Below are 27,284 nucleotides of genomic sequence, written 5' to 3'. Positions count from 1 at the left end.
CCAGCTCCTGGCAGCTCTGCCTGCCTTCCTCCTCTCACTTCTCCAACCAAGTCTAAGACCCACTGCACCCATGGGTAGGCTCAGCTTCTACCTTTAACTCTTCTTGTTTATGACCCTACGCCTTAGGGCAGGGGTGCCTCCTCTGGCTTCCCTTTGCTTTGGGGTTCCTGGTTGGAAAACCCTCGCTCTTCTCCCTTCCGTCGTACCCATTTCCATAGAACTGTGCACAAAGCTCCCCGGGAGAGGTGAGGCGCAGGTAAGGTGGGGTCCACCGTACTGGGGGTGTGCCCAGACTTGCATGACCCCGTCCATGGCCAAACAGCCATCCTGGCCATGTGGATCTCTGTGAGCCACCTGGCCATCAAACCCTGCATGCATGTCACTGATTGCTGACGTGGCTGCTCCAGCCTAGTTGAATTGTAGATCACCTCCTCCATCTTGGCTGCCACTTCCCGCTCCCCCTCCCTTCCCCCTCCCCCAGTCTCTCACATCCAATTAACACTCTCCTCCCAGCCCCATTCTAGAGTCATTAGTGAGGAAGCAGAATGGTCTTGGCCCCAGAGTGATTTCCTGTCATCTCTGCTCATTCATTCTCTCCATGTCTCTGCTAAACCATTAATAATGCTGCTTGCATCTCTGACTGTTCATCTGGGTCTCCGTGGCTTCATCCCAGCTCCTTGCCTCCAGGGTCCCAAAGAGCAGGTTATCTGTCCTGTGGCCCCAATATGCGCCTTCTCGTTCATCCACTGCTGCTGAGACGGCCTTCCAGGGGGGCCACCACATTGGTCTCTAGGGTCCCAACACAGGATGCTCAGGGGGTAAACCACTCGCTGTTCAGGCAACCTCCTCCTCCTTTCCCAGGAAGGAAGGGTTTACTGAACCGGGGAGGAAGCTGGACTCTTCTTAGCAGATCCTTTCAGAATTTAGAGCTGCTCAAAAAAAAAAAAAAAAAAATTTAGAGCCGCTCACACACATGTGCCAGTGGGGCCAGGGAGCCCCGCGCTTCCTAACACACCTCTCTTAATGTTGCCCCGGCCCTTTGGGGGGAGGTTCAGCTGGGAGGGTCTGGGGCTTTGCGCCTCTAAGGGTAAGGGGCGTGATGACACTTCTTTCTAGCCTGACCGCTTTGGCCTAGCTGGGTCAGCCCTGGGCGGGAGGCTCACGAGAGCATCTTCTGTCCTATTTCAGCACGAGGAGTTGCAGAAAGGACACCCAGCTTCATGTATCCCCAGGGCACAGCGAGCAGTCAGATGGTGCTGCGTGGCACGGATCTTCTGCTGGAGTGCATCGCCTCTGGGGTGTATGTACAGCCCACACCCCCACTCTAGTCACTCCCCAGGAGGAGGGGAGTAGGAATTTGCACATGTTCGCTCCTTGCCACAGTTTGGGGGGCAGAGTCAGAAACAGGCCCTAGCAAGGCCTCTGCAAAACATCATCATTTCCCTCCCATTCTGGCTGTCTCTTTTATGGGTAACAAGGAAAGGAGGTGGGTAGGTGTCTGGCATGTGCTAGAACCCCGGGTGACTTTACATTAGTCCCTCAGTGCTGTGTGGCCTAGCATCCCCTCTGTACAGGAAAGATCTGCTGTCAGAGGGCATGCATCCTTCTGGGCCCCAAGTACACTTCAAGGACACCTGGGTGCCTCCAGCTCTGTAGAAGAACAGCAGGGTCGCAGCTGGTGATATGTCCCCATTTCCCACTTGGCCCCCCTCCCAGCCCCACGCCAGACATCGCATGGTACAAGAAAGGTGGGGACCTCCCATCTGACAAGGCCAAGTTTGAGAACTTTAACAAGGCTCTGCGTATCACCAACGTCTCCGAGGAAGACTCTGGGGAGTATTTCTGCCTGGCCTCCAACAAGATGGGCAGCATCCGGCACACGATCTCGGTGAGAGTAAAGGGTACGTTGTGTGTATTTCTCATTATGATGATTTTGCCAACCCTACACACCACAACCACCTTTCACTCTGCAGGGGGATGTGGGGAGGGGGGCCTGGGTGAGTACGGGAGACCCAATAACACACTGGTTAGTGGCAACAGTGATCTGCCAGGGATAGCGTCACCCCCCTCCCCTGTGTGTGTGTGCGCGCGCGCGCGTGTGTGTGTGTGTGTGTGTGTGTGTGTGTGTGTAGGCTTGCTGGGTATGAGGGGCAGGAGATCCATCCTGACCATCCCCCAATTTTTTGCTGTGCCTGGGGCTCCCTCCGCAGGTGAATTTACCCCAATGGGCCATTCGTATTTCACACCATGCCTTTCTTTCATTTTGCATTCCAGTTCACGGTGTGTCGTCTTAGCCCTGTGCTGTGTACTTGTGCATGGTTCTTTCTTTAAAATGGGAGGTTATCATGGCACAAATTATTTTTTAAAAAATCACCTCACTCCCTTCCAAAGCATAGATGGCCCATCTGAGCTGTTGCAGGCAGTAGAGCACGTGCCTTTACGTGTCCCAACCACAGGTGGTGGGGTACACCAGTCACTTCTCAGCCTGGGGCTGGCAGGATGATTGGGACAGATAAGGTCTAATGCCAACGGTGCAAGAACTTTTGAAACACACGCTCAGTTAATTTTATGACTTTGGTTTCAGTACTACACTCAAACCAGGGGTTCTTTTTTTTTTTTTTTAAGATTTTATTTATTTATTCATGAGAGAGAGAGAGGCACAGACACAGGCAGAGGGGGAAGCAGGCTCCGTGCAGGGAGCCCGATGTGGGACCCGATCCCCGGTCTCCAGGATCAGGCCCTGGGCTGAAGGCGGCGCTAAACCGCTGAGCCACCAAGGCTGCCAAACCAGGGGTTCTTAACCGTTTTGGGGGGTGTCAAGATGTTTGAGAATCTGATCCAAAGGAACTTCTCAGGGAAAAAATCCGCATATCCACATATTCACAATTGGAAGGGATAGCCAGCTCTACTCTACCCAAAGCCCAGTGCCTAAGAATGAATATGAGGCCTTTTCTAAACGGTCTGATCTCACAGCAATAGCAACAGAATCCACACAGGCCGACCCCGGGCGCACTTTACCCCCTGCGTGGCTGGAGCCCTTGCGTGTACATCGTGAATACCCATGGGGTTCTAAAGGCGTCCTCTGTCCAAGCCTCCCCTGAGAATTCTGATTTAGTAGGTCTAAGATAGGCCCCAGTGTCCATGTTTGTTAAAAGCTCTTCAGAGGATTCTAACGAGCAGCCCTAGTTTAAAACTATTGTTCTGTGAACTCAAAATAGAGCGGGCAGCATGTGGTGCCACGTCAGCCCCAGGCAGGCAGGGCTGAGTCATCCCATGAGGAGGAGCCCTGGGCAGGTGGTGAGGCCTTGGAGCTGGCACTCAGGGGCTCCTGCCTTCCTAGTGGGAGCCGGTCTGGTGTCTCCTGCCTGCCCCGTGCCATCTAACTCCACTGCCTGTGCTCTGCTTGCCTTCCAGCTGCTCCCTACTGGCTGGACGAACCCAAGAACCTTATCCTGGCTCCCGGGGAGGACGGGAGACTGGTGTGTCGAGCCAATGGGAACCCCAAGCCCACTGTCCAGTGGATGGTAAATGGGGAACCGCTGCAATGTAAGTAACAAGTCATGGTCCCACCTGGCTCTGCTGTGTCTCCTATCAGAGGCTCCAGATCCCCCCCCCATCCCTGTGGGCCAGCCCCAGGTGTACCAGAATGAGGTTCAAGAATAACCCCTTGGCTCCTGCTTCTGGAGCATCCCAGATCTTTGGACATCAAGAGGCAAGAAAACTGCCTCATCTGTGTGTGAGAGAACAGGAAACCTGTGGTTATGTTCCCATATTTAGGGAGCATAAAACTCCCTTGGGTTTTTCTTGAATCTTGCATTCTGCCCTAAACAACCGCACAGCCCACTTGAAGGTCTGGAGACTGGGTCTGCATCTGCGGAGAGCCAGCCTCTGAGTGGTGATGGGGCTTGGAAGGTAGAGCAGAGCCCAGTAACCCACTACCGTTGGTGACCCAGGCCTCACTCTCTGTGGAGGGCAAAATGAGAGCCAGGTCAGATATGAGGAAGAACTTCCCCACGAGAACAAAGTCGAATGGATGCAGTTAAGGGGTATGCCCAGATTTGGGGAAACTGAGTCCTACCCAATGGCTGGAGTAGGTGCCTCCAGGGCCCCTTCCAGCCAGGGCTCTTGGTCAGGTTTTCCCATCGTGTCGTGTATAGTTGCATTTACTTTCTAACATGTCCTGGCGGGTCTCTGTAAGAATGCAGCACACTGCACCCTCTACTGAGCACAAAGCTCCCTCCCAGCCAGTGTCCTTCCCCTGGGCACACGCAGAGCCCCGGACATTGCCTGCCCTCTGCTGTTCTCCCCGTCCTGACAGCACTCTGAGAACAAGGCAGACTGAGGCAGCAAACTTCACGGCACCATTGAATAAATGCAGAGCCTGGGACCCGCAACTAAGTGGTGGCCCTGGAAAGGTCACCTGTCAGTCAAGGGGGGGGTGGCTGAGAAGAAAGTTTGGTCTCTGAGAATTGCCGGAGGGAGGAGGCATTGAAGTTGCTGGCGTGGACTCCTTCGTGCCTTTTTTGCTGATTGGGGACTTGGGGACAGGCGATAAGGATGCTGACTTCATCTTCACTTACTTCTTGCTGACTCCCCAGTCCCGGGCTCAGATGTGGTATCTGTGGCATGGCGCCTCGGGGGCCAGACCCCAGGTTGGTTCTTTGCCCACCGCTGCCATAGGTCTGGGTGATCTTGGGTGAGTTCACGACGATCCAAGCCAAGTCACCTGGCTTAGTCCAGAAACTTTAGAGAGGAAAGTCACCTTCTAGTGAAAAATGAAAGGAGTGGGGGTTCTTTACATTTCTAGAAAACTTTATTTGTATAGCTTATTATCATTCTTTTAATAACGCTCCTCGGAGTGAGGAAGGATGGGAGTAAATCTCCCCTACTTGACAGAGAAGGGAAATGAGGCCTAGAATTTATTGATTTGTCCCAGCCCCAGATAGACATGTGAGTGGGACTGAGACCCCACAGCCACTCCCCAGCATCTGCTCTCTGCACCCCAAGCCAGCCATACTTGAAGAGTTGCGGGGGGAAAGGTCCTCTGTCCGTTTAGGATATATTTCCTGGGACAATCGGGTAGCTTTGGCAAATTTAAGGACTCATTCGGTTTCAACAGGCATTGGCTTATTGGTTGGACTCTGAATGTTTGCACAATGCTCTGTTCAGAGGATGGGAAGTTGGTAGACTCCATCGAGTTGACATTTCTTTGTCCTTTTCAAAACATTTATGTATATGCACAATGGACTAAAATAGTTAACAGCAACAATAATCAGTGCGTGCGTGCCGGGCCTCTGCCAATGACTTGAGACATGCATTAAAATCTCAGGTTATCCTCATAACCTGAGGTGATGTGTCATCTCCATTCTGCACACAGGAGGCTGGAACTTAGAGGAGCTGAATGATGCTGACAGGTCATATGGTTGGAATTCAAACTCCTTTCTGTTTCCACACCTTATGCTGTCAGCCACATCTGCCCAGCTGTTACATAGGTCCAGCAGGGATTCACAGTCCCACTGAACAGGCTGAGAAACAGACTCCAGGAGGTTTGATGATGGACCCAAAGTCACAAAGCTAAGGAGCAGTGGAGCTGGAGGCTGGGTCTTCTGGGAGCCACCCCGGGCTGCTGCTTCCACGGCACCCAGTCATCTTAGGGAGCCCTGGCCAGAGCCCCAAGTGCCCTCCAGCCTGCCCCATTTCTCACAAGGAGCATCTTTCCTGTCTGTAGCGGCACCACCCAACCCAAACCGTGAGGTGGCCGGGGACACCATCATCTTCCGGGACACCCAGATCAGCAGCAGAGCTGTGTACCAGTGCAACACCTCCAACGAGCATGGCTACCTACTGGCCAACGCCTTCGTCAGCGTGCTGGGTGAGTGCACCCCTCCACCTGGTGGAGCCTCCCTGGGGCTTGTTCCTGTCGTGGGGCCCACTTTCTTCTCCAGAGGTCAGCCAGGCTGGGTGGGGTAGGAGAGCAGTGGGGTGGAGGAAGCATGGAGACTGAAGATGGGTTTTCCAGGGAGGATGGAGGACTTGAGATCTGGGTGTGCAGACTGTTAATTCCATATGAGGCTCCTATCTCCAGATGAGAGGGTGGGGCCTGTCTCACCCCCTCCCCGTATCCACGCCAACTCTGTTCTCGGTGGCCTCAGGGTGGCCTCTGAGTACTAGTGTCACTTCTAGATCCAGGAGAGGGCAGGGGCAGCTCAGAGATACCTTGGGGTTGTGAAGGGGCAGGTTCCTGTTTGTAGCGGCACCACCCAACCCAAACTGTGAGGGTTTGGAACCTGGTGGATAATCTGGGAGACCCTTTGCAAAAGCTGGATTGGGTGGAAGGTAGGTTGAGGGCAGATAGATGAGCTCCCTCCTCCCTCCCCAACCCTGGGAGGTTTCTTAAAGGAGGGAGGTTGCAGGGGATCCCTGGGTGGCTCAGCGGTTTAGTGCCTGCCTTTGGCCCAGGGCGTGATCCTGGAGTCCTGGGATCGAGTCCCACGTCGGGCTCCCTGCATGGAGCCTGCTTCTCCCTCCTCCTGTGTCTCTGCCTCTCTCCTCTCTCCCTCTCTCTCTCTCTCTCTTTCTCTATGTCTATCATAAATAAATAAAAATAAATAAATCTTAAAAAAAAAAGGAGGGAGGTTGTGGTGGGGGGTGAGGAACAGGGGTGCTTGGAAAGCTGCTGTGCTGCCAAAGCACATGGAAGACCCTGGGGAGGGGAACTGGAGGAGCTAACCCCCCCCAGCCCCCCAGCCAAGGTCCATTCTCTGGAAATTGTAGACGTGCCACCCCGGATGCTGTCACCCCGGAACCAGCTCATTAGGGTGATCCTGTACAACCGGACACGGCTGGACTGCCCATTCTTTGGGTCTCCCATCCCCACACTCCGCTGGTAAGTTCCAGACCAGGCCTCACCCCCAGGGGGTGGGGATTCCTCTGGTTTATAGCACTCATTACCCTCCTGGCCCAAAGTAGGTATTCAGCGAGACCAGTGAACCTTGTAGGGTGGAAGCTGGGAGAAAGCTGATCAATCATCGACGTCAGCCCCATTCCTATGCAGAGAAGAAAACCGAGGCCTAGAAAGGGCCAGAGACTTGCCAGGGCTGCCCAGTAGTGGGAGGCAGAGCATCGGGGGCTCGGGGCTGCACACTGCTCTCTCAGTGTGCTGTGTGTCCCGCTGTTCTGTTGTGAGGTTTAAGAACGGGCAGGGAAGTAACCTGGATGGTGGTAACTACCACGTCTACGAGAATGGCAGTCTGGAAATCAAGATGATCCGCAAGGAGGACCAAGGCATCTACACCTGTGTCGCCACCAACATCCTGGGCAAAGCTGAGAACCAGGTCCGCCTGGAGGTCAAAGGTAAAGGAGAGGTTGGTAGGTAGAGGCGGGGTGGGGCAGGCAAGGAAGCCATCTCCTCCAAGTGGTTCCCGTGCGCCATTCCCTTTGAAAACACACCACACATCACGTCAGATCCCCCATGGGGCCCTCCCGCTGGGCTTCTGCGTCCTCACAGGGCTTCTGGCTGGCCTGGGGGCCGGGAACACAGAGTTCTGCTCAGCTCAGTCCCCGTGGGACTGGGAAGGGAAGCTGGAGACCCCTACCAGCACCCTGCTACCCCCCCCAGGAAGTGCATCGTAGATTCCCCAGCCAGAGAGAAAGGACATGGGGATTGTTTCCTCCTTGGAATTGCCCCTACTAGCCCCACCACCACCATTCATACACCTGAAGGTTCTGTCTGCCTCCTCCCGTGGTCCCTCTAATCTTGAGGCCACATGTGTTTCACTGCGTGGCCACGCGGGGTGGGGGGCAGAGGCCTTGCCGATGACAAGCTCCCTTGGCTTCTGCACAGACCCCACCAGGATCTACCGGATGCCTGAGGACCAGGTGGCCAAAAGGGGCACGACGGTGCAGCTGGAGTGTCGGGTGAAGCACGACCCCTCCCTGAAGCTCACGGTCTCCTGGCTGAAGGATGATGAGCCTCTCTACATAGGAAACAGGTTTCTCTGCTCCTTCCTTCTCTCCTCCTGGTGTGAGTCCGGGCCATCTTCTTCCTCCTTGCTCTCGGTGACACACGGAGGAACCCAGGGACAGAGAACCTGTGGCATCGTGTCCCCCAGGAACTGCCACGGAGGGGGTGGCAGCATCAGTACCTCCCCCTCTCCCACCAGTTCTCCCCCTCTCCTCTTTCTCACTCTTTTCTCTCTTCCCTTCTCTCCCCTCACCCCTTTGCCTCCCCGCTGCCTCCCTCTTCTGCTGGGAGCACCCCCATCCTCAGCCCTACTCAGCCCTACCAGTGCCCCTGGTGTCCAGCAGAGGGCAGGGCTGGCCCGAGCCGCCTGCCACCAGGGTGTTAGTGGGGCGCCTCAGCCCATAGGCGCTTAGGGTGCTTTTACTAGACCTCACTGGCCTCCTATGTCCAGATTTAAGTGGCGTGGTGGGAGGGGAGGCATTGAGAGTGTCCAAAAGTCCCGGCAGATATCTCTGATGTGCAGTCAGTGATGGAGGGGGATGGAGAGCCCTCCACGGGGCTCTTTGTTGTTCCCCCCACATCTCGGAGGGTGGTTGTGCAGGGCCCTGAGGTTGGGCATAGGGAACGACTGTTTCCACCATCATCTGGCTTTTCCCAGGGTGTGCTCTGCAGGCAGGCACAGGCTTTGTGCACTCCCAGCTTTCCCGGCCCACCCTGCTCTGTGGTGTCCACCTCCCTCCTCAGGAGACAGTTCAGAGGAGCGCAGGACAGCTGGCCTGAGCCTGGGTGCACAGACGGGCGTGGGCTGAAGGGAGAGCTGGAAGTAGGGGAGGAGGAGGGCTACCAGCCTGCCTTTTGGGGGGTGGACCTGACCGTGCCCTGATTTGGGGGGGAAGAGCACAGCATAAGAAAGGCAGCAAGGAATAGATAATAGGCAGTCTGAGGACAGTGAATGTGAGTCTGAATGTGATCAGGGCCACTTCTGCTTCACCCACTTTCCTTTTCCCTTCCATCAAGCACCTAAGTGCTCCAGGTAGTGGTGAAGACCATGGCCCTCTCAAATCATTGGGAGGGAGCCTCCTGTCCCCTGCGAGGGGCTGTGGCTACCCTGCCCAGCCTGTGATGCTTCCTTCTCACTCACCATCCCCACTCCAGGGAGAAAGCAGGCAGTGCCCAGAGCTCCCCTGCACCGCTCACTGTCTACCCACTCGCCCTCCTCCCAACCACTCCCTGGTGCCCCTGCAGGATGAAGAAGGAAGACGACTCCCTGACCATCTTTGGCGTGGCTGAGCGGGACCAGGGCAGTTACACATGTGTTGCCAGCACTGAGCTGGACCAGGACCTGGCCAAGGCCTACCTCACCGTGCTAGGTAACTGCCACTGCTCATACATGCTCTGACCGCCTCCCATCCCACCCCTTCCCGAGGTCAGAGAAGCAGTGAGCCCCACACAGGTCCCAGGACATTGCCTGTGGTCAGCCAGCTGGTCAGGGGTGGTGATCTCCTGCCCTTTGATCTAAGAGTTAGGAAGCTGCTCCTTTCAGAACAAGCTGTGCTGGACACCTTGCCTCCTGAGTAGAATCATTAGCTCACCCAAATCCTCAACTGATGGGTGCCTGAACGAGAGGGGGAAGGTAGATGAGGGATTCTTCTTGTGATAATCCATACCAACTTTACAGCTACCTCTGTACCACTACGTCAGTTAAAACAGTTCATCATTGAAGCAAGACTGAATTTTGAGTCTGTCCTGCCAACACCCTCTACTAGCCTCCCTCCCCCTCCCACCCTGCTCCTGTTTCCTTAATGGGATTTTATAGGGCACTCTGCACTTTGCAAACCGATTTCATCTTTTCTTGCCCTGTGTCCAAGTCAGACTGTAAATACTAAACCATCCCAACCCCAGGGGAAGATAGCCTTTCCCATCCAGGGAAGAACATCCCCTGGGGTCCCCTCATCACCTCTGTCCTCCCTCTGGGCGTCCTATTGCCATTACTGTTGGTACACTCTGTCCCCTCTGTGGCGGCAATGCAGTCGCTGAGGATGGTGGTCCCAGGCACATAGTGGCGTTGGGATGGGAAGCACACAGTCCCCTCCAACACTGTCAGCCATGGAGGAAGCACAGGGGTGTCTCCATGGAAGCAAAGGTGAGGGTGTGCCTAGAACACCTCAGCCCAGGGCAGCCATTCAAACCTCAGCCACCTATTCCCATCCTACTAAAACACCTGTAATCCTGGATAATGTGCTAACCTGAATAACCCGTCTTACCTTTGCAGCTGATCAGGCCACTCCAACTAACCGTTTGGCTGCCCTGCCCAAAGGTAATTTGTACTAATCACAGGACCCCTTCCTAAGCCCTCTCTAGGTAGCTGGGAGGGTGGAGTCCGAGGAGGAAGGTGCTACCGGACAGGAGGTACCACATATAGGCAAGTGGGTCACACTCTCCACTCGCTGCCAAATCTGATTCCTTTCAAAGGTCCTGCCCCTTACCTCCCAGCCCTGCCACAGCCCTGCTCCCGGCTTCCTCGGAAGTCCTTGGCTGCTCACCCATCCCTTCCTTGTGGTAACCTGTTCTCTCCCTGCCAGCTTTCTCTCTCCCTACACGCTTCTCAGGAAAGCCCACGTGCTCCAAATTACCTGTAGGCCCATCTCGTTTGCAGCCTCCCCACCTCTGCTGCTGCACACCCGTTCACAATCTGTATTCACACATGTGCACGCATACACGAATGTGGGCTCATGTGACCCACCTTCCAAATCCTCCCAGTTACCAGCCAGAGTTCAGAAATAACTGGCTCAAGCAGCCAGGATGGGGAAACATCACACGTACCCCATCAGTCAGTAGTGAGGTAGCTTTAGCCCCAGGCCAAGATGGCCCTTACACCCACCAAGGAAATCCAGTGAGACAGGAGCCCCCAGTCCTGTTTGGACGCTTGCTGATGCTCTTCTGTCCTCCTGTCCATCACTGAAACTCTGGATTAAGTCCCTATTTCCTCCCTGGCCTGGTCCTCAGCCTTTGTCCCTCCCACACTCCTAACCCAGCTGCCTTGTTCAGCTCTCCAGACACCCCTGAGCTCCTGTAACCTCAAAGCCTCGGTACACAGAGTAGAAGGTAATTATCCCGAGAAAATGAGACCAAATCCCACACTTCCTTGCCAGCTTCCCTAAAGGTTGCAAGCACGGGTCTCATGAAAAGGGCATCATCTTCCAAATGCTCACACCCTAAGAATACCCACAGAAATGGGGTGGGTCGGTCCCAGTTCTCCCTACACCCTACATCCTTTGATGCTCTTTTGGGGTGCTGAAATTTTAAGTCTCCCCTTGGTTCTTCCTCAGCCCCCTGAGGGAAGGGGGTAGTCCCTGTGCTGACCTTTCCAGGCAGGCCAGGGCTGTTTTCCACTGGTGGTGACCTCAGCCCCTCAGGGGCCCATCACAGGCCAGAGTCCAGGGCTGGGGCCAGCGCAGGGCAGGCTGGCTCTAATTCGGGAGTCCCGTGTGGTGTCTTCTTCCTCTGCTGCCAGGACGGCCAGACCGACCCCGGGACTTGGAGCTCACTGACCTGGCTGAGAGGAGTGTGAGGCTGACCTGGATCCCAGGGGATGATAACAACAGCCCCATCACAGGTCAGCCAGGGGCCCCGTGCTCCAATCCAGGAAAGAGGGATGGATGGCGGCCTGGTTTCTGGGAGCAGCCAGGGGCCTTGCCCTGGTTTCTGGTCCCGCTTCTGCCTCCCTTGGCGCGTGCCCTGGGCTGTTCACACAGCACACAGAGGCCTTGGGTCCCCTCAGTGTCTTGGGAGGAATTGTCCCTGGGTCTTTGTCTACCCAAGGCAGAATGTTAAGACTAGCGGCAACCGCGAGGGAGTACCTCACAGAACTCCGTCAACTCAGCTCCCAACCAGCACTGTCTTCCTTGCCCACTCAGACTACGTCGTCCAGTTTGAAGAGGACCAGTTCCAGCCAGGGGTCTGGCATGACCATTCCAAGTTCCCAGGCAGTGTCAACTCTGCCATCCTCCAGTTGTCCCCATATGTCAACTACCAGTTCCGGGTCATCGCCATCAACGAGGTGGGCAGCAGCCATCCCAGCCTCCCCTCTGAGCGCTACCGGACCAGCGGGGCGCGTGAGTACCTGAGGGCCGATGGCCCCAGTTCCTGGCCCATGGAACGTGGGCGGGTCACCTAACTTCTCCAAGGTTGGACTCTCTCAGCTGTGAAACAGGGAATAATGACAACACCACCTCCCATCACGGGGCTGTGGGGAGGCTTTTGTCTGAAAATGCGGGTTGGGTCCCTACCCTGATGCCTGGTGTGTAGCTAAGTGCACAGTGAATGCTAACTGTGATTATTATTATTAATATCCTTAATAATTCTTGACGATCTGCTTTAAAGGGAAGTGCTATGGCAAAGATCGGCAGGAGAAAAATATAATCTGGTGTCATGTCAGATTTCTTTTTCCTATCATGCTTGGGTAATGTTTAGATTTCTGAAAATATGCCAGCTCAATGAGAGTGGAGCTGCTTCCCCAAAGTGTTAAATGCCAGGGATAAACCAGTCTGATATTAAATTGATTTAGTGGGTAATCCATGGAGGGGATAATCCACATTGAATTGGCTGTCGGGACCATCCAAAGTATGGGAAGCCTTATGATAAATGCTGTCTGCTGAGGGATTAAAATTCAAAAGAAATTAGCCCTCCTTGGGGGAGGAGAGTGGGGGTGAAGTCTTAGCTAGGGAAGCATATCATACACCTGAGAAAACAGCAGAGCAAGTTTGGTTGCCTGTGGGACTGAGGGCGCAGAGAGATGCTGGGGAAAGATGGGGCTGGTCGGCTGGGAGGGAGAGAGGTTGCTCACTGCCCCTGGTGGCACAAATTGGACTTGACCTTTGCATCCACTTGGGTTCTAGCCCCTGAGTCCAATCCCGCCGACGTAAAGGGAGAAGGGACCAGAAAGAACAACATGGAGATCACTTGGACGGTAAGGGTCCCTCTGTCCCCCTTGATGGGCCCGCTGTCTCAGCCTTGAGTACCTGGGAGCCCTTGCTCTTTATGCCCCTGAGACCCCAAGGCCCCTGGACCTCCAGAGACTAAACTGGAGCATGTCTAAGAGCAAGAGTTAAGACAGGAGATGGGAGCAGAGGTGACCAAAGAACGTAGCTAGTTTGGCAAAATCAGAGAGAATACAAGCAAACTAAAATGGTCTCTCGGAGAGGGAGGGGTTTAGGTGGGCCTCTAGGAAAGATTTGGCCTAAACATCTAGACCTAGTTTGGGTGTGTTCTGGGGTCCTCCCACTGGAGATGGCTGGGGGTAGAGGGGAGACCAGACCCGAGCTGCTTTCCCTGCAGGCTTTCTTTTAGTCCAGGAATGAAGATGATGCAAAAGCTTCCCTACAGGCCAAGATTGAAAAAAAAAAAAAAAAAAAACTCATCTTTATCTTGGCTCACTGACTATATTTTCCAAACCAAAATTGGGATATATGTGGTCTCAAAATGACTTTTTTCCAAACCACTTCCAAGTCTGAGAAATGCACATTTAGCCACTGAAATATTAACATTTCTGTGCTGTCACCATGGGTAAGAGAAGCAGGGAGAGACAGCGTGTGGGATCGTGGCTATCCCCATCCTTCTGAGGGCTTGATCTCACAGCAGCCTGGGCAGCTGGGCTGAGCCCAGGTTCAAGACACTGGGGCTCATCTTTAGGACCTTGCAAGGACCAGCTCTTGGTCTACAGCTCTGTAGGGTGGGCTCCCATGGGACAGATCCTGGACCAGGCCCTTAGGGAAGAAGGAACAGAGTCACACACACACCCCTTAGGTGCTGGGAGGGACAGGACAGTCACACATGGATTCGGTAGAACCCAAGTCAGTTCTGGAATTCTGAGTTCACTGGTAGTGGGCATGCTGTGGCTGGCTAACCCAAAACTCATCCCTCTCCAACTTTAGAGAATATTCTGTTATTTTCTTGTTTTGTTCTTCCTACTGATGCATCACAGGAGAGTCCTGTTGGACATACAGCTTTGGCTCCCTATGGACTTGCAAATGTGGGTGGCTCTGGGAGTCAGAGTGACTAGGTTCTTGAGTGTGAAGCTCGTGTCACAGAAGAGCTACATGCTGCTGAATTCATAAGACTCTGGGCATTGGGGGACTCAGGGTGAGGGTGGCACGCTCTTCCAATGCTGGGCAGATCGGGGCAGAATGGCTGGCACAGAAGGAGGGTGCAGGCTGTGGGTGGGCCTGGGTTCCACCCCTGCCCTCCATCTCTCCCTGCTCAGCCCATGAACGCCACCTCTGCCTTTGGCCCCAACCTGCGCTACATCGTCAAGTGGCGGCGGAGAGAAACTCGAGAGACGTGGAACAACGCCACAGTGTGGGGCTCCCGCTACGTGGTGGGCCAGACCCCCGTCTACGTGCCCTATGAGATCCGAGTCCAGGCCGAAAATGACTTTGGGAAGGGCCCTGAGCCAGACACTGTCATCGGTTACTCCGGGGAAGACTGTGAGTACCCTCCCCTGCCCCAGCAAGGACCCACACAGCTGGGCTGCACAAAGCCAGCCTCACAGACCAGGGACCTCAGGGTGGGTCACAGGACTTCCAAGAACATCTTGGGAGGACAGCCGATTTTCAGGAAAGAGAAATTCCCTAGAGTGACCTGGGACAAACAGGCCCCTGATGTCAGGAGCAGAAATGTCATCACCTGAACTCTAGTTGGAATTACTGAACATCGTCACCTGCTCCAATATTCCCATTTTATGGATGTGAAAACTCAGGCCCTAGGAGGGAAAACTCTTGCCAGTACTAAACAATGGCAACTGTCAGGCTTGAAAATAGAAGCTGGGCCTTCTAAGCTACCTTCCTGCCAAGCCTTGCTAGGGCCAAGACTTCAAGATTCTCCCTCCCAAAGAGCCATAATTAGATTCCTCCACAGGAAACAGGGCCACAGGCCAGATTCTTGCCTGGCTCCCCGGGGGAGACCTCGAGAAATAGAAAAGGCCTCCAGAGCCCCAGACTGGAATGATCCAGATCAGCTACCAGCTGGCATCCCGGTGTTGCTCTTAACCTTTGGAATTGGGCATGCAGAGTAAAGTTTTTGGGAAGCCAGGCTTTGTACATGATTCTGGGCATGTATGTGGAAGTATGCACCTGGCTTTTAAGATGGCAGTGGTCTCCCTCTCCCAAGCACATCAGTGGAGTAAGCTGCTGAGCAGCCCCTCCTGGTCAAGGTGATCCAAGGAAAGATCATGTAGATGGATACGGTGACCAGAAGGAAGGGAGGAGGAACATCCCCATTGGGGGAATTGCAAGGGCCAGTGCTAGGGATTAAGAGTAGGGTCTGTGTTGAGCATGACAGTCAGGTGGGAAGAAGTGGGCCCCAGGTATCACGTTTCTGGAGGTGATTATGGATTGGACCCACTCTGTAATAAGTGGGTAGTACCAGCCGACTCTGTCCATCCTGCTCCTTGTCTCGTGGTGCAGGCACTTCCAGACAGGGGACTGGCGGGCACTACTGGCTGGTGAGTACAGAATGGGCAGTGTCTAGTGGACTTCGTGTACCCGCCCCCAGCTTCCATGGCACCTGCCCACCCCCTCAGCCTGTGCTCTGTTGGGCAGAGTGCAGAAAAAGGAGGTACAAATCAGCTCCAGCAGGGGGAAGGGGTCTGTCTCTCCACGTAGTCAGGATCAGAATCCCCTCCTGAAGGAGGTTGGGACATCTTCAGTATGTGGCTGATGTTTCCTGCAGGGTGCTGGTGGAAAACGAGTGTCATTCAAAGGGGGCTATCTCTAACGTGAGGACAGGGTTTGAGGGAAACTAGCAAGGTATCAGAAACGACCCAGAGGGGTAGCGACAGCAGGACCCTGCTATGACATTCTGAGCCTCAAAGGGCCAGGGGACCAGGTGCCCACCCTCCCTCTCCTCCTGCCCTGGGGTCTCCTGTTGACCTTCCCTATCGAGCAAACCCATCTGGTAGCCTGTGAACAGCAGGACCCACTGACACAGTCCAAAGAAGGGCAGCCTGCTGGGACACAGAGCAGGCGGAGAAAGGTAGTGCATGGGATGCAGGGGCAAACGGAGGCTACCCAGCATGGGAGGATAGCAAATAATTGCCCTCCAAACATGTAGGCAGATCCGTCCCACCCGATGGCCGCCCTTTTGCGCTGGCTTTCCCCCACTCCCCCAAGTGCAATCTTGTGGAACAGTCATAGCCCTTGCCTGCATGGAGTACCCAGTGTCCAGAGGAGGTGGAGGCCCCAGCAGAGAATAAGTCCGAGAGGACCCTAGAGTCCAGGGGCCAGCCCCGCTCGCATAACCAGTTCTCTGTCCCAAAACATTGCAGATCCCAGGGCTGCACCCACTGACGTTAAAATCCGAGTCCTGAACAGCACAGCCATCAGTCTCCAGTGGAACCGCGTTTACCCTGACACAGTCCAGGGCCAGCTCAGAGAGTACCGAGTGAGGACACCAGCTCTCAGCCCCGCCTAACCACCCAGCTTGCTAACCAGGGCAAGGGCGTAGCAGATGCAGGCCATGAGATACCTGGAAGGGGTCCTAGGGGTAGTTGTTGGATCCAGAGTTAATTCAAGAAGATGGTGTTGCCTGTTCAAAAATACACCTGGAAAAAATTTTATATATATATATATATATCCAGGTGTGTCCTGCAACAGATATGCTGAGATTCTGCTCAGCAGAAGATCACATGAAGGGTGGTGGGTTTGGGTTGACGCTGCATATCGCTCATCATGCTCGTAATACATGTGTGAGCAGACACACGTGTATCTTAGGAGCAGTGTTGAGGCAGCACTGAGCTACACCCCTCTCCTAATGGCCCCTGCTGGGCTGCTTGCCTCACCCAGTCTGGTTTCATGAAGCCCTCACTAACAAGGCAGAGCCACCAAGACACTGTAAACACTTTCCCTGTTGTCGCAGCCAACTCCGGATTCTCCAGCATGTGGATTATCAGGGCCCTTGGCTTCTCCTGATCTCCCTGCCTATGGGCAGTTTCTGCTCACGTGTCTCTCCTCTTTGCAAGGGTGGGCTGAGGCGGGGAAAAGAGGGAGAAAACCAGGCTATGCCAGGCTCTCCCTTACACATAGCTTTATTTACAAGTTGCCTGGGAAGTGACGGAGGCTGTAGGCATGGGATGCTGCAGGTTCTGTGACTTACAGGTCATTGAGAGTTGGCTGATGGACAACTGGGGACAGAATGGAAGGGATCGGTCTCTTTTTAGGACATCAATTCGGTAGGACACTAATAAGGAAGACAAGAGAATGTGTACACTTAATGAGCTCTTCCCCAGCACTCGACTCGCACCCTTAACCTACTTGCCTGGAGATCATTCCAGCTAAAGCTCCCCTTGGGTCCCCTTCTCAAGTGTGGATCTCCTCCTCTTCCTTTGCCATCGGAGGCCCAGGTAATGGTGACACGGTAGCCCGACCTGGGCCTGCGTACCTAGTGCTAACCGTACCTTATGTCCCAGACCTCTTGACTCTGTCCATAACACTACCACCTTCTCAAGGCCATCCCATCCAGGATCTTGCCACCAGGCAGCCTGGTGTCCACTGACTTGGACTTGTGTCTATCGCATTCTAAAGGTCTTCAAACAATATTAAAAGAAACCGCTTGACTTCAAAGGATTAAATCAACTCTCATATTCAGACTTGTGGGGGTAACCTGTTGCTTTTCAACTCCTGCTTCCTGCCAACCTAAACCGTACTAATCCAACTCAAGGGGATGTGGCCTTTGAGCACAGAAGAGAGCTCTCCGTGCCTGCACCCTGGGCTTATTATTTGTGGTTCCAGCATGAACTCCATGAGCATCTTGTTCCCGGGCCTGGAATTAAGTGTCATGATGGAAATAAGCACCAGCACCATTAGTAACTTTGGCCAACTTGCCTACTTCCGAGAGAGGCAGTGTGGCTCAGAAAATGATTGAACCCCAAGCCCCCGTGTCCTGTTTGACATCAGTTCACACTCACTAGGGGCTAATGAATGGGGCCTCTAAGGCCACTGCCCCAGCCCAGGCGGGGCTACCCAGGGCATTCGGGATTCGGAGCCTGTGGCAAGCAGAGGGCAAACCGTCACTACCGCTGGCACTAACTACTAACCCGGCTCCTCCTGACCACCCCCTCACCGGCCTGCCTCTGTCCCGAAGGCCTACTACTGGAGGGAGAGCAGCTTGCTGAAGAACCTGTGGGTGTCTCAGAAGAGACAGCAAGCCAGCTTCCCTGGTGACCGCCCCCGCGGCGTGGTGTCCCGCCTCTTCCCCTACAGTAACTACAAGCTGGAGATGGTCGTGGTCAATGGGAGAGGCGATGGGCCTCGCAGTGAAACCAAGGAGTTCACCACCCCGGAAGGAGGTAGGTCTGCCCTGAGACTCTGCAGGGTGGGGCAGGACAAGGGCAGCACGTCCAGGTGGGCCTCGAGCAGCCCCAGCATACATTGGCCAGACAGCACAAGGTGACCTCTGCTGCGACCCCCAAGGCACCTACGTCCTGCAAGCTGAGCCGCTCCTGCCATCCCCCGAGTGCTGCATGACCGGCTGGCCTGCCCTGACAGGACTGTGTATCTCAGGAGAAGACCTATATTGCCTGCTGACAGAATTCCAGAAGGGCTAGCGGACTGACCTTCCCCCCTACAAGGGTGCTGCGGGAGCCCTGGCTACCCCCTGACTCCGGAGGGAGGTCGAAGCACAGTCTCCCTGACCACCAGAAGCACCCGGCTTATTCCCCAGCACTCAGGACCTTCAGAGTTCACTCAGCACTGTGATCCAGAAGCTTCTGTCTGGACAGGTGGCCCTGCAGGGGGCACCCTGCCTGCTGCTGGTTCCAGGTCCCCCTGGTCCTGGGAGGCAGATTCCTGCAAAGCTCACTACGTCCTCGTTTATCAGCTCTCGTTTATCAGTTTATCAGCTCGACATTTGCCGATTTCTCTTCTCTTTCTCCTCCCTCCTTCCTTAATGGCTTCCCCCATATTCTTCTTCTCTTCCTCCTTCTCTGTCCTTCCCTCTTGCTTTCTTTATTCCTCTCTTTCCTGCCCCCCCCCCATTTTGCTTTCCATCTCCAGGCTCTCCCCATCGCCCCTGCTCCTGGTGCCCTGTCCCTGAGTCCCATCCTGGGTCTCTTTCTCCTCGCCCCTGAACCCACATTCTCAGCTCGGGGACTGAGAATCCCCGTCTGAGGACTGGGAACTGCGGCCTCTGCATACGCAGCTGTGGTTGGGTCCCTGAACAGCTCGAAGGCATCTTTGCAAGGGAACAGCCTAACGTGTGCCCAATCCACCGTCGTTGCTAAAGGAAAACCTGACTTCTTCCCCATTTTCAACAGAGTCTGAGCCGTGTGTGTCGTAAACGGGAGGGATACAGCATCCTGGCTGGGGCTGAGGGCTGTGCCCCCTCACCCCCATGGTCCTCCTGGGTTCTGACGTGGCAGCCAACCAGCGTGGGGGTTGCCCAGAGGTCCATGCCTTCATACTTGTGCTTTGTTTTTTTTTGTGTTTCCTCATCCTGCCTCTACCCACCCCTTCTCTTCCCCTGCCCTCTCCTCCTTCCCCAAGTACCCAGTGCCCCCAGACGTTTCCGAGTCCGGCAGCCCAACCTGGAGACAATCAACCTGGAATGGGATCATCCGGAACACCCCAATGGGATCCTGATCGGATACACTCTCAAATATGTGGCTTGTACGTTCCATCCTTCTTTCTCTTCATCTGGGATTCAGAAACCCCATTCTCACCATTTCACTAAGGGATCGAAGTAGAAAGCCTATGGGTGCAGAGAACAGTGCAAAGGGATGGAAGCGCCAAGGAGAAAGTTCCCCGGGGTGTTAGGGGAGGCAGGTGAGAGCCAGCCCTCTGCTCGCCTGACACAGCTCCTTTTGCAGGAATCTTCTAGTTGGCCAGAGAGAAAAAGGGAACTTCTGATCTAATGAGGAACTCAACCTCGGCCCCTCAGGGATCTTAGTTAGAGTCTCCGACACCTACAAGTTGTGCACTTCATCCGATGGGTAGATTGCATACAAGAGAATCCACACAATACTCGGGGACAGTAAACAAAGTGTCACGTATGGTAAGGCAGCTGTATCTTGAGTGACTCAGTCAGGAACGTGGGCAGGGAAGACCTCACCCAAAGAGCTTAGTGTCACCGCTGGAGGACAGGAGTGTCATTATATTTGAAAAACCTCTAAAGTAGGTAATGTCGTACCTCATTGGGAAGCTCAGAGGGCCAGGTGTTGTGTTGTTGACGATTTTAATAGCCGACTGTGTGCTTGTACGCTGCTCTGAATCCACCTCTGGACCTGACCATTCCCCTTTGAGCTATACTGAATAGGCCTTTTACAAAGGAGGCATTAATGATCAAAAGCTCTAGTGGTTCTGCCCTAGTTCTGTTTGAAAGGAAGAAAGGAACTCAAAAGTTTTGTCCTCGTTAAAAAGGCCTGGGGATTATAAACTAAATCTCTCAGAATCAGCCACATAACTTTATAGGGTGCTGGAGATAATGAGATCAGTGAAAAAGTCTTAACCCCTGGTTTGTCATTCAAGAGCCAGAAAGTTCTTGCCCAGCAGTCTGCCCTTGAACCCAAATCTCCCATCCCCAGGGTCGGGGATCAGGCCCCACTTGTTCCCCTTGCCGCAGAGTCGGGAAGGCTTTCTCCTTCCAGCTGCAGATTATATAACCCACCACCGGCCAATGTTACTGAAGTTGAATTCACTTACCCATCTCTCCCCAGTTAATGGAACCAAATTAGGAAAGCAGATAGTGGAAAACTTCTCTCCCAATCAGACCAAGTTCACGATGCAAAGAGCAGACCCCGTGTCGCGCTACCGCTTTACCCTCAGTGCCAGGACGCAGGTGGGCTCTGGGGAAGCAGTCACAGAGGAGTCACCAGCACCCCCAAATGAAGGTAAGTGCATTGCAGCAGTTTTGGGGGTGAAAGATCCCGGCTAATCCAGATGCCTAGAGAAACACCCTGGCCCGGCCTTCTGGCTGGCCGGCCTTCTGGGATGGAGAGAAGACAAGGCTGCAGGTCCTCCAGCCCCCAACAGAATACAAGAGAACCCATCTCCTATGCTGAGAGGTAGATGCTGGTGATGTATCTGGAAAACTCAGATCTTCTTAGACGGCTGCAGTCAGACCTGATCCCCACTTTGTCTTGACTTGCTCTGTTACTTAACATCTATCATCTGTCCTCCTGGGGCGGGGACGGGGGTGGTGACTGTGTAGGTATAAGGAAGCAAGCCTGAGTCCACAGTGGAGGTGACATGAGGGAAAGCACATGGAAAGTAAACCTGCTAATGAACTTCAGAGAACTGTGGAAGTGTCCGCCTATCGAGGGGGGCAGCACTGTTACTAAGGTTGCCTGGGCAGGGCTCTGGGACACCCCTTCTCCCAAAGGCACGTGGGCCAAGGAGGGAGGGAGGCCTTGATTGAGGCTATTTGCCAGGATAATGAGCTGAACAGGAGGTGTAGTCTGAGCTGGGTGGGGTGTCAGGCCATGGGGAGGGGGTGTTGGGAAACAGCCCCTGGCCAAGCCAGCTTCCCCAGAGCGAATGCACTCAGCTCTTGGCTCCTGGCATCTTCCGCCCGCGGAGCATCCCCCAGAACTCACCTGCCTGTGAAGGCCACTAGAGGGGGCTCCAGGCTCACTTGTACCCAGGCTGGTGCTCAGAACCTGCAGCGAAGGGGGGAGGTCAGGTTTATAGAAGCCCGGATATTGGCAGCCCCCCCTCCAGAAGGAGGGGACTCCCTGCCTCTCCAGAGGTACAGTGGTGTATTCAACAGCCATTCCCTGAGTACCCGCAACATGAGGTGCCAGACCCTGTGCCAAAAGCAAGGAACACAGTCTAGAAGGGGAGACATCCACAGGAACGTCTAATTGCTGTTCAACATGAGGAACGTTGCATTTAGCAGAGGCTGCGCAGAGGAGCGCTCGGTTCTACAAAGAAGAGACAGTGTGAACAGGGATTCTTAAAGGAGATGACAGGTCACTCTGTGCAGTGCTGGCCAAGGAGGCTGAGGGGCGACGCCCTGCCCCTGGCCCAGATTGGCCCTCCCGAACACCCCCTCCCCACCCCAGGAGAGCCTCGGTGCTCCTTCACTGGGGCTGCCGGGCCTGCTGCCAGGGCTCCCAGGTCAGCTTCATAGCAGCCCTGCCTCCCTCCCCAATCCGCAACCCCCCTTACCCGGCCAGCAGACCAGTGCTGGGACAAGCTGGAGAGGAGATAGGCAGAAGCTGGAGAAAGGCCGACTGGGTCATTCTCTGGTCTTGTAAGCCAGGCCTGAGCCACGCAATAAGCTCTCCTCCTAGTTTGCTCATCAACCCCCGCCCCCCCGCCCCCCGGCACTTGGGCAGTTTATTATGGCGGGGGGACTTTGTGGCTAATAACATGCCTCTTACCAAAAGCCTGGCCAGACAGGGGATAGTGCACTATCCTGATGACTCAATTCTATACAGAGAGACATAAAGAGAGCCCCTTGTCCCTCCCCATCTCCGGCCCAATACAGAATATCAGATCAACAAAGCCCCATTGTCCAGCCTTAGTGACCACCCTGGGACACGTTCTGGGGCCCCAGGGGACAAGAACACAAAGGGAGACTTTCTTCTCAACTTAGGGTTGCAGTAAATTCAGGAATTTCTTTTAGGGCTCCCAATCCACAGTTGGGTTTCTTATTTCATAAAGTACAGCTGGTGGGAAAGAACTGGGGCGGCAGACCCTCGGGACAGGGGCCTCAGGGCTGCAGTCTGTGGCAGTTCCTGGGCCTTCCAGGGCTGAGATGGTATGGGAGAGGATTCATGAAATATGCTCACCCCTCCTCCATCCACCGCAACACTCTTTACCATCTTCCCACAAAGATACAGGAACCATCCTTTTGACTGGGGTGGATGTCCTCCTATGCCACCTACACCTTATGCCCTCAATTCTTGGCATCGTGGGTGGTTACCCAGCCTTCTTCATAAAGATCAGCCCCGGCCAAGGAAAGGACACACCCTTGGGGAAAGACCTGGAAACAGAGCACTCTAGGTAGACTGTCCCTACTAGCACCCCTTAGATGATAGTCCTTGAGTGGAAGTAGAATCAGAAAGGTGGACAGTTTTCTGTAGGAACATACCAGACCCCCGTGGAGTTGAACATGGACACCAGTTGGCATCCTCAGGGCAGTAGCCAGCACCTGGCCACACTGTCTGGGTCAGGTTTGAGCCAGACGGTCCTCTACTTGCTCGTCTTGTGGTTTCACCTGTGCTCTCTTTTGTCTTCCCTCTCTCATCCTTTCTCCCTCTCTCTGGCCATCTTGGGCGCTGTGTTCTGAAGCTACTCCAACAGCAGGTACCGTACCAGCAGCAGAGGTAATGGACATGGCATGGGACAATGCAGGTGGAGCCCAGCCCAGCCAGGGTGGAGAAGGAGGGAGAGGCTCGGGACAAAAGCATGCTCCAGACTCACTCTTTCAGGGGTTGGGAAGCCGGACTGTCAAGAAGGATGTGTGTGTGTGGAGGATGGGATCAGAGGAGGTCAAACCCCTCCCCTCTTCCCTTCCCTTACTCTTGGCCCCCTAGGATGGCTTAGGAGTGGCCACCCCACATGCACAGGGGCTCCAGACCTAGTCTCTGCACCTGCAGCTTTCTTAGAAGCTGAGTGATTACTTCCCCTGACTGACCTGGGCCCTTGCCTGGCTTTGACGTCCCAGAGCACAGAGAGAGGGTCCGTAGCCCTTGGGTGGCCAGCTGTGCCCCTTAAAGGAATGCTCTACCATGAATGCAGGCAGCTGGCTCCTGGCTTCTGGTCAGGCTGCCATCTCCTGGAAGGGTGACCAACGGGTGAGCACGCTGTGCATGCTGACCATGCATGCTGCATGGGGCCCTGGCGCCAGCTCTGCCATCTACCGTGGGTTCTGGTCAGTGACAATGAGTGAGCTTGTCCTTGGATAGGGCCAGGGGCTCCAGGACTTGGACTCTTAGTGGGCACCGTGGGCTGATTGTTCCCTCGCTCCTTAGAAACCCAGCTTCTCAGAGTCTTCAGCATTAAGAACAGCCTCCACTCTCAGGGTCTGGGCGGTAAATGGATAGCAGACATGAGGAGTGGGCAAGCAGGCCCGGCTTAGGCAATGACCTGCTGACCACAGCCCTCCTCTCAAGCCCTCATGTTGTGGGTTCAAGGGCACCAAAGGGCGTGTCACCGTAGAAGGCCTATCCTCAAGCTGGAGATGCTTAGGCAGGGGATCCCGGGGTTCCTCCCCCTGTCTTCCTCTGAAGCTGACAACAAGGCTCACCCTGGCAGAGGCTGGGGGGCAGGGGATCACTAGAGCCTCCTGAAGCTCTAGGCAGTGGAGAGGACTGAGAAGCAGGTGAGGAAGCCGAGGGTTAGCTTATGATCTGGGTTCCTCCCTCCCCCTTTTTAGGTTGATTCTATTTCCGTTGCACACCCTGCTTCCTTCAGTTTGTTTGTTTTGCCAGATCTGTGGGTGGTGCGCAGCTATCATCCTTCCCTCCCCCCAACCCCTTCCCCCTCCACATCATCACCCAGGCTGGTGGGTCCCAGTGCGTCCCCACAGGGCCTCAACACCTCCACTGGGATATGAGGTAGAATAGACAGGTGTCCTGGGCCTAGGGACCATGGAGAAAGCCATCCTTGTACCCTGGGGGCCGCCCTGACTTTCTGACTCAACTTTGCACAAAGGTCTCTTCTGGAACTATTCTAGCAGGTGCTCAGGGTAGCCTAAGCAGACTTAGTGAACGTAGAAGGGGAGACACAAGACCTCAAGTGAATCAGCTTGAAGTTCATTGGTCAGGCAGGTCCCAGCCCGCCTCCCCCTTTCTGGGGCCCAAGGCAGCTCCACCTGGCAGCAGGGAGCCTGCCCTGCTCAGGGAGCGTCCGTGCCAGGCCTGGCTGCCCCTCTCATGAGTGACCATTCCAAACTCCCCACTTTCTGCTCCCCATTTAGAGAACATCCAAGCCCATCACGTATGCACAATGAGTGCAGGTCTCTGAGCCTCAATCAAATGTGCCTCCTAGGCTTCGGCTTCCCTATGACACGGCAGTAGAGGCCGTGACACTGCACATCTTTGGAAATGAGATGTGCTGGTGGCATTTGCTGTTCTCAGCTGTCAATGCGCAAGAACCTCCTTCGCAATTTGCAGGGGCCAAGCTGTGGAACCCAGGTTCGACATTTTTGATATCGGTCTGTTGTCCAGCCCAGGGCTCCCTTCCCTCTCGTCTTCCCTAAACCTGGATGTCCCCCTCCCCCTGCCACACTGATCTGTTCCTATCTTACCCAGTGAAAATAATCCCTCTCATGCTGCCGTGTCTGTAGCCTCTCAGGATTGCTGCCCATCTGTCCTGGACATCTGTGGTTTGGCCAGGGTAGTCCGTGTGCCAGGTGGACATTTTTGGATGGACCTTCCACCTTGGAGTGTCTGGGGAATGTCCTCCACTGTAACTCAGATCTGCACATGTCTGGTGGGCAGCTCCATGGCAGGTTCTGAAAGTGGAGGGGTCAGAAAGAGTCCCCTCTCAGTTTTCTCCAAAAAATGTGGTGTTCCCCAAGACTCTGGTGGAAAACCCTCAGCCGTGGCATTCAGTGTCTTCCAATGTGCATGAGGTCACCCATTAGGCTGACGTGGCCCTGGGGGAGGGGTATTTCCAGTTCTAGGCCCACCCTGGACACCCACACACACACACACACCTCATTCTCCATTGCCAGGCTGGTGGTCTCCACCCATCATTGACAAGGGTGGTGGTTCTCCAGCCCATAATTCCTGCTTTCACTGGAGATGACATCCTGGCTCAACAACATGCCTGGCCAGCCTATGGGCCACTCCATCTCCAAGCCCCTTATCCCCTTCTGTTCTCTCTCTCTCTCTCTCTCTCTCCACCCCGGGGGATGGAGTCCTCTGAATCCCCTTTGACCTGAGCCCTGGACCGTTTCTGTGTGAAAACTTGCCTTCCCCGCTCACCTCTGTAAGCCTCCAACTCAGCCCGAGGTTTTCCTTCTTGCCTCTGCTCTCCTGGTCTCCCTGTCCATCTGGCCCTGTCCAACCATGGGACAATAGACGCAGCTAATAAGTGGGTCAAAGAGAACACTGATTTGCCAGCTGGGACCTCAGCCAGCCGAGGCTGCCTCCTCCATGGTGACTCCAATGAGGAGTCCTCGGGGAGGACCTTTGGGAAGCCACTCCTTGCCTCTTGTTCCCCTCTAACTGATACCCTGAGACTGTTACCACTGAGCTGAAAGAAAGGCAATTAGGTGGCTGTCATCAGAAGGGCTTCCTTCTTGTCGCACTTGGCAGAGGGACCTTTGCAGGGGAGGGACTAGACCTTGAAGCATCCTCAGAGTCATTTCCCATTCTTATTTCTGAACAGCAGGACCAGGGGAAAAATCTCGCCCCAACCTAGCCTCTCTTAGCATCTGTTTCTAGGGCTAATTAGTGGAGCGCCCAGGGAAGCAGGTGCAAGCCTAACTGTGGGCCTGTGGGAGTGTAGCGTGTGTTTCTGCTTTATGAGAACCAAGGGGCATGTGAGAGTATGTATAGCTTTTGGGGGGAAATGACACTGATTCTGGGGGCCCAGGAAATGTACAACACTGCTCAGGTCTGCGCTACACAGAGTGGGATGGTCTTAACTCAAAAGCTTTTTGATGATGCCTTTTAAATAGTTCTAGAAAAGGAGGGCTCTGTGAACCTTGTACTTGCCAGAAATTATTAGAAAACACATTCCGATACAAGGAAGCAAGTCAGAGCAGATCCTGCCCAGACGGGCAAGATAGTCTCTCCAGATTCCTCCCCGCGGCGCAGAGTAGCCGGAAAAGCCCGTGTGTGTCCGTGGCCGCAGGAGCTGCAAGGAGCCGGGCCTGGGAGAGAGCCGACCTTTAGCTTGTGGGTCTCTCGGGCTTCTCCGTGCTTTTGTCTGTCTGTCCGTCTGTCTGTCTTGGTGAGTGGGATAGGTGAATTCTCTCATGCTGAGCCATAGAGCACTGAGCTCTCCAGGCCTGGAGCCACCTTGAACTAATAGATCTTTGAACAGTGACTTTGACAGGGAGGGCTATCCCCTCCTCACACCTTCCTGACCTCTGAGCTGACCGGAGTCCAGGGAATCTAGCAGTCTGCTTTGACCCTGCCCGGGAATCTTTGGAATGCATGGGACATGGTTGGCCACCCAGTGTGACTTCTGATCTTACACACAGGGGAGTGGCTGGGATCCCAGAACAGTCCTTCTTTCTCTGCGGGGACTTGTAATATCAGAGACCTAGGGGAATGAAAGGGCTTTTGTTGGTCAGGCTCTTGTTGAAAAGGTCTGGGGTCTCTTCATTCTCCCCTGAGAAAAGCTCTCAGGCAGTTGTCTCTCTGGTT

At 54.6% G+C, this 27,284-nt stretch overlaps 1 protein-coding gene across 17 annotated transcripts in view; it reads left to right on the top strand.

Moving 5' to 3' along the window:
- Positions 1-27,284, top strand: part of NFASC (neurofascin) — a 181,458-nt gene that overhangs the window by 128,756 nt on the left and 25,418 nt on the right. For 9 of the 17 annotated variants that reach the window (XM_055334123.1, XM_055334130.1, XM_055334120.1 and 6 more), the window contains 18 exons: positions 1,189-1,300; positions 1,717-1,901; positions 3,415-3,546; positions 5,729-5,872; positions 6,775-6,886; positions 7,187-7,353; positions 7,844-7,991; positions 9,209-9,333; positions 10,236-10,280; positions 11,478-11,579; positions 11,881-12,078; positions 12,862-12,932; positions 14,226-14,448; positions 16,287-16,402; positions 18,101-18,305; positions 19,501-19,623; positions 20,670-20,843; positions 23,251-23,265. In XM_055334123.1, coding sequence (XP_055190098.1) covers positions 1,189-1,300; positions 1,717-1,901; positions 3,415-3,546; positions 5,729-5,872; positions 6,775-6,886; positions 7,187-7,353; positions 7,844-7,991; positions 9,209-9,333; positions 10,236-10,280; positions 11,478-11,579; positions 11,881-12,078; positions 12,862-12,932; positions 14,226-14,448; positions 16,287-16,402; positions 18,101-18,305; positions 19,501-19,623; positions 20,670-20,843; positions 23,251-23,265 — 2,397 coding nt within the window. The remainder of the gene's footprint in view (positions 1-1,188; positions 1,301-1,716; positions 1,902-3,414; positions 3,547-5,728; positions 5,873-6,774; positions 6,887-7,186; positions 7,354-7,843; positions 7,992-9,208; positions 9,334-10,235; positions 10,281-11,477; positions 11,580-11,880; positions 12,079-12,861; positions 12,933-14,225; positions 14,449-16,286; positions 16,403-18,100; positions 18,306-19,500; positions 19,624-20,669; positions 20,844-23,250; positions 23,266-27,284) is intronic. The other 8 variants (XM_055334133.1, XM_055334131.1, XM_055334121.1 and 5 more) reach the window with 5 other exon arrangements.

The sequence above is a fragment of the Nyctereutes procyonoides genome, unplaced genomic scaffold, assembly GCF_905146905.1.
Source record: "Nyctereutes procyonoides isolate TBG_1078 unplaced genomic scaffold, NYPRO_anot_genome, whole genome shotgun sequence".
Taxonomy (NCBI): Eukaryota; Metazoa; Chordata; class Mammalia; order Carnivora; family Canidae; genus Nyctereutes; species Nyctereutes procyonoides.
Note: the sequence above shows the minus strand (reverse complement) of the source record. Positions and strands in the feature narration are given on the sequence as shown.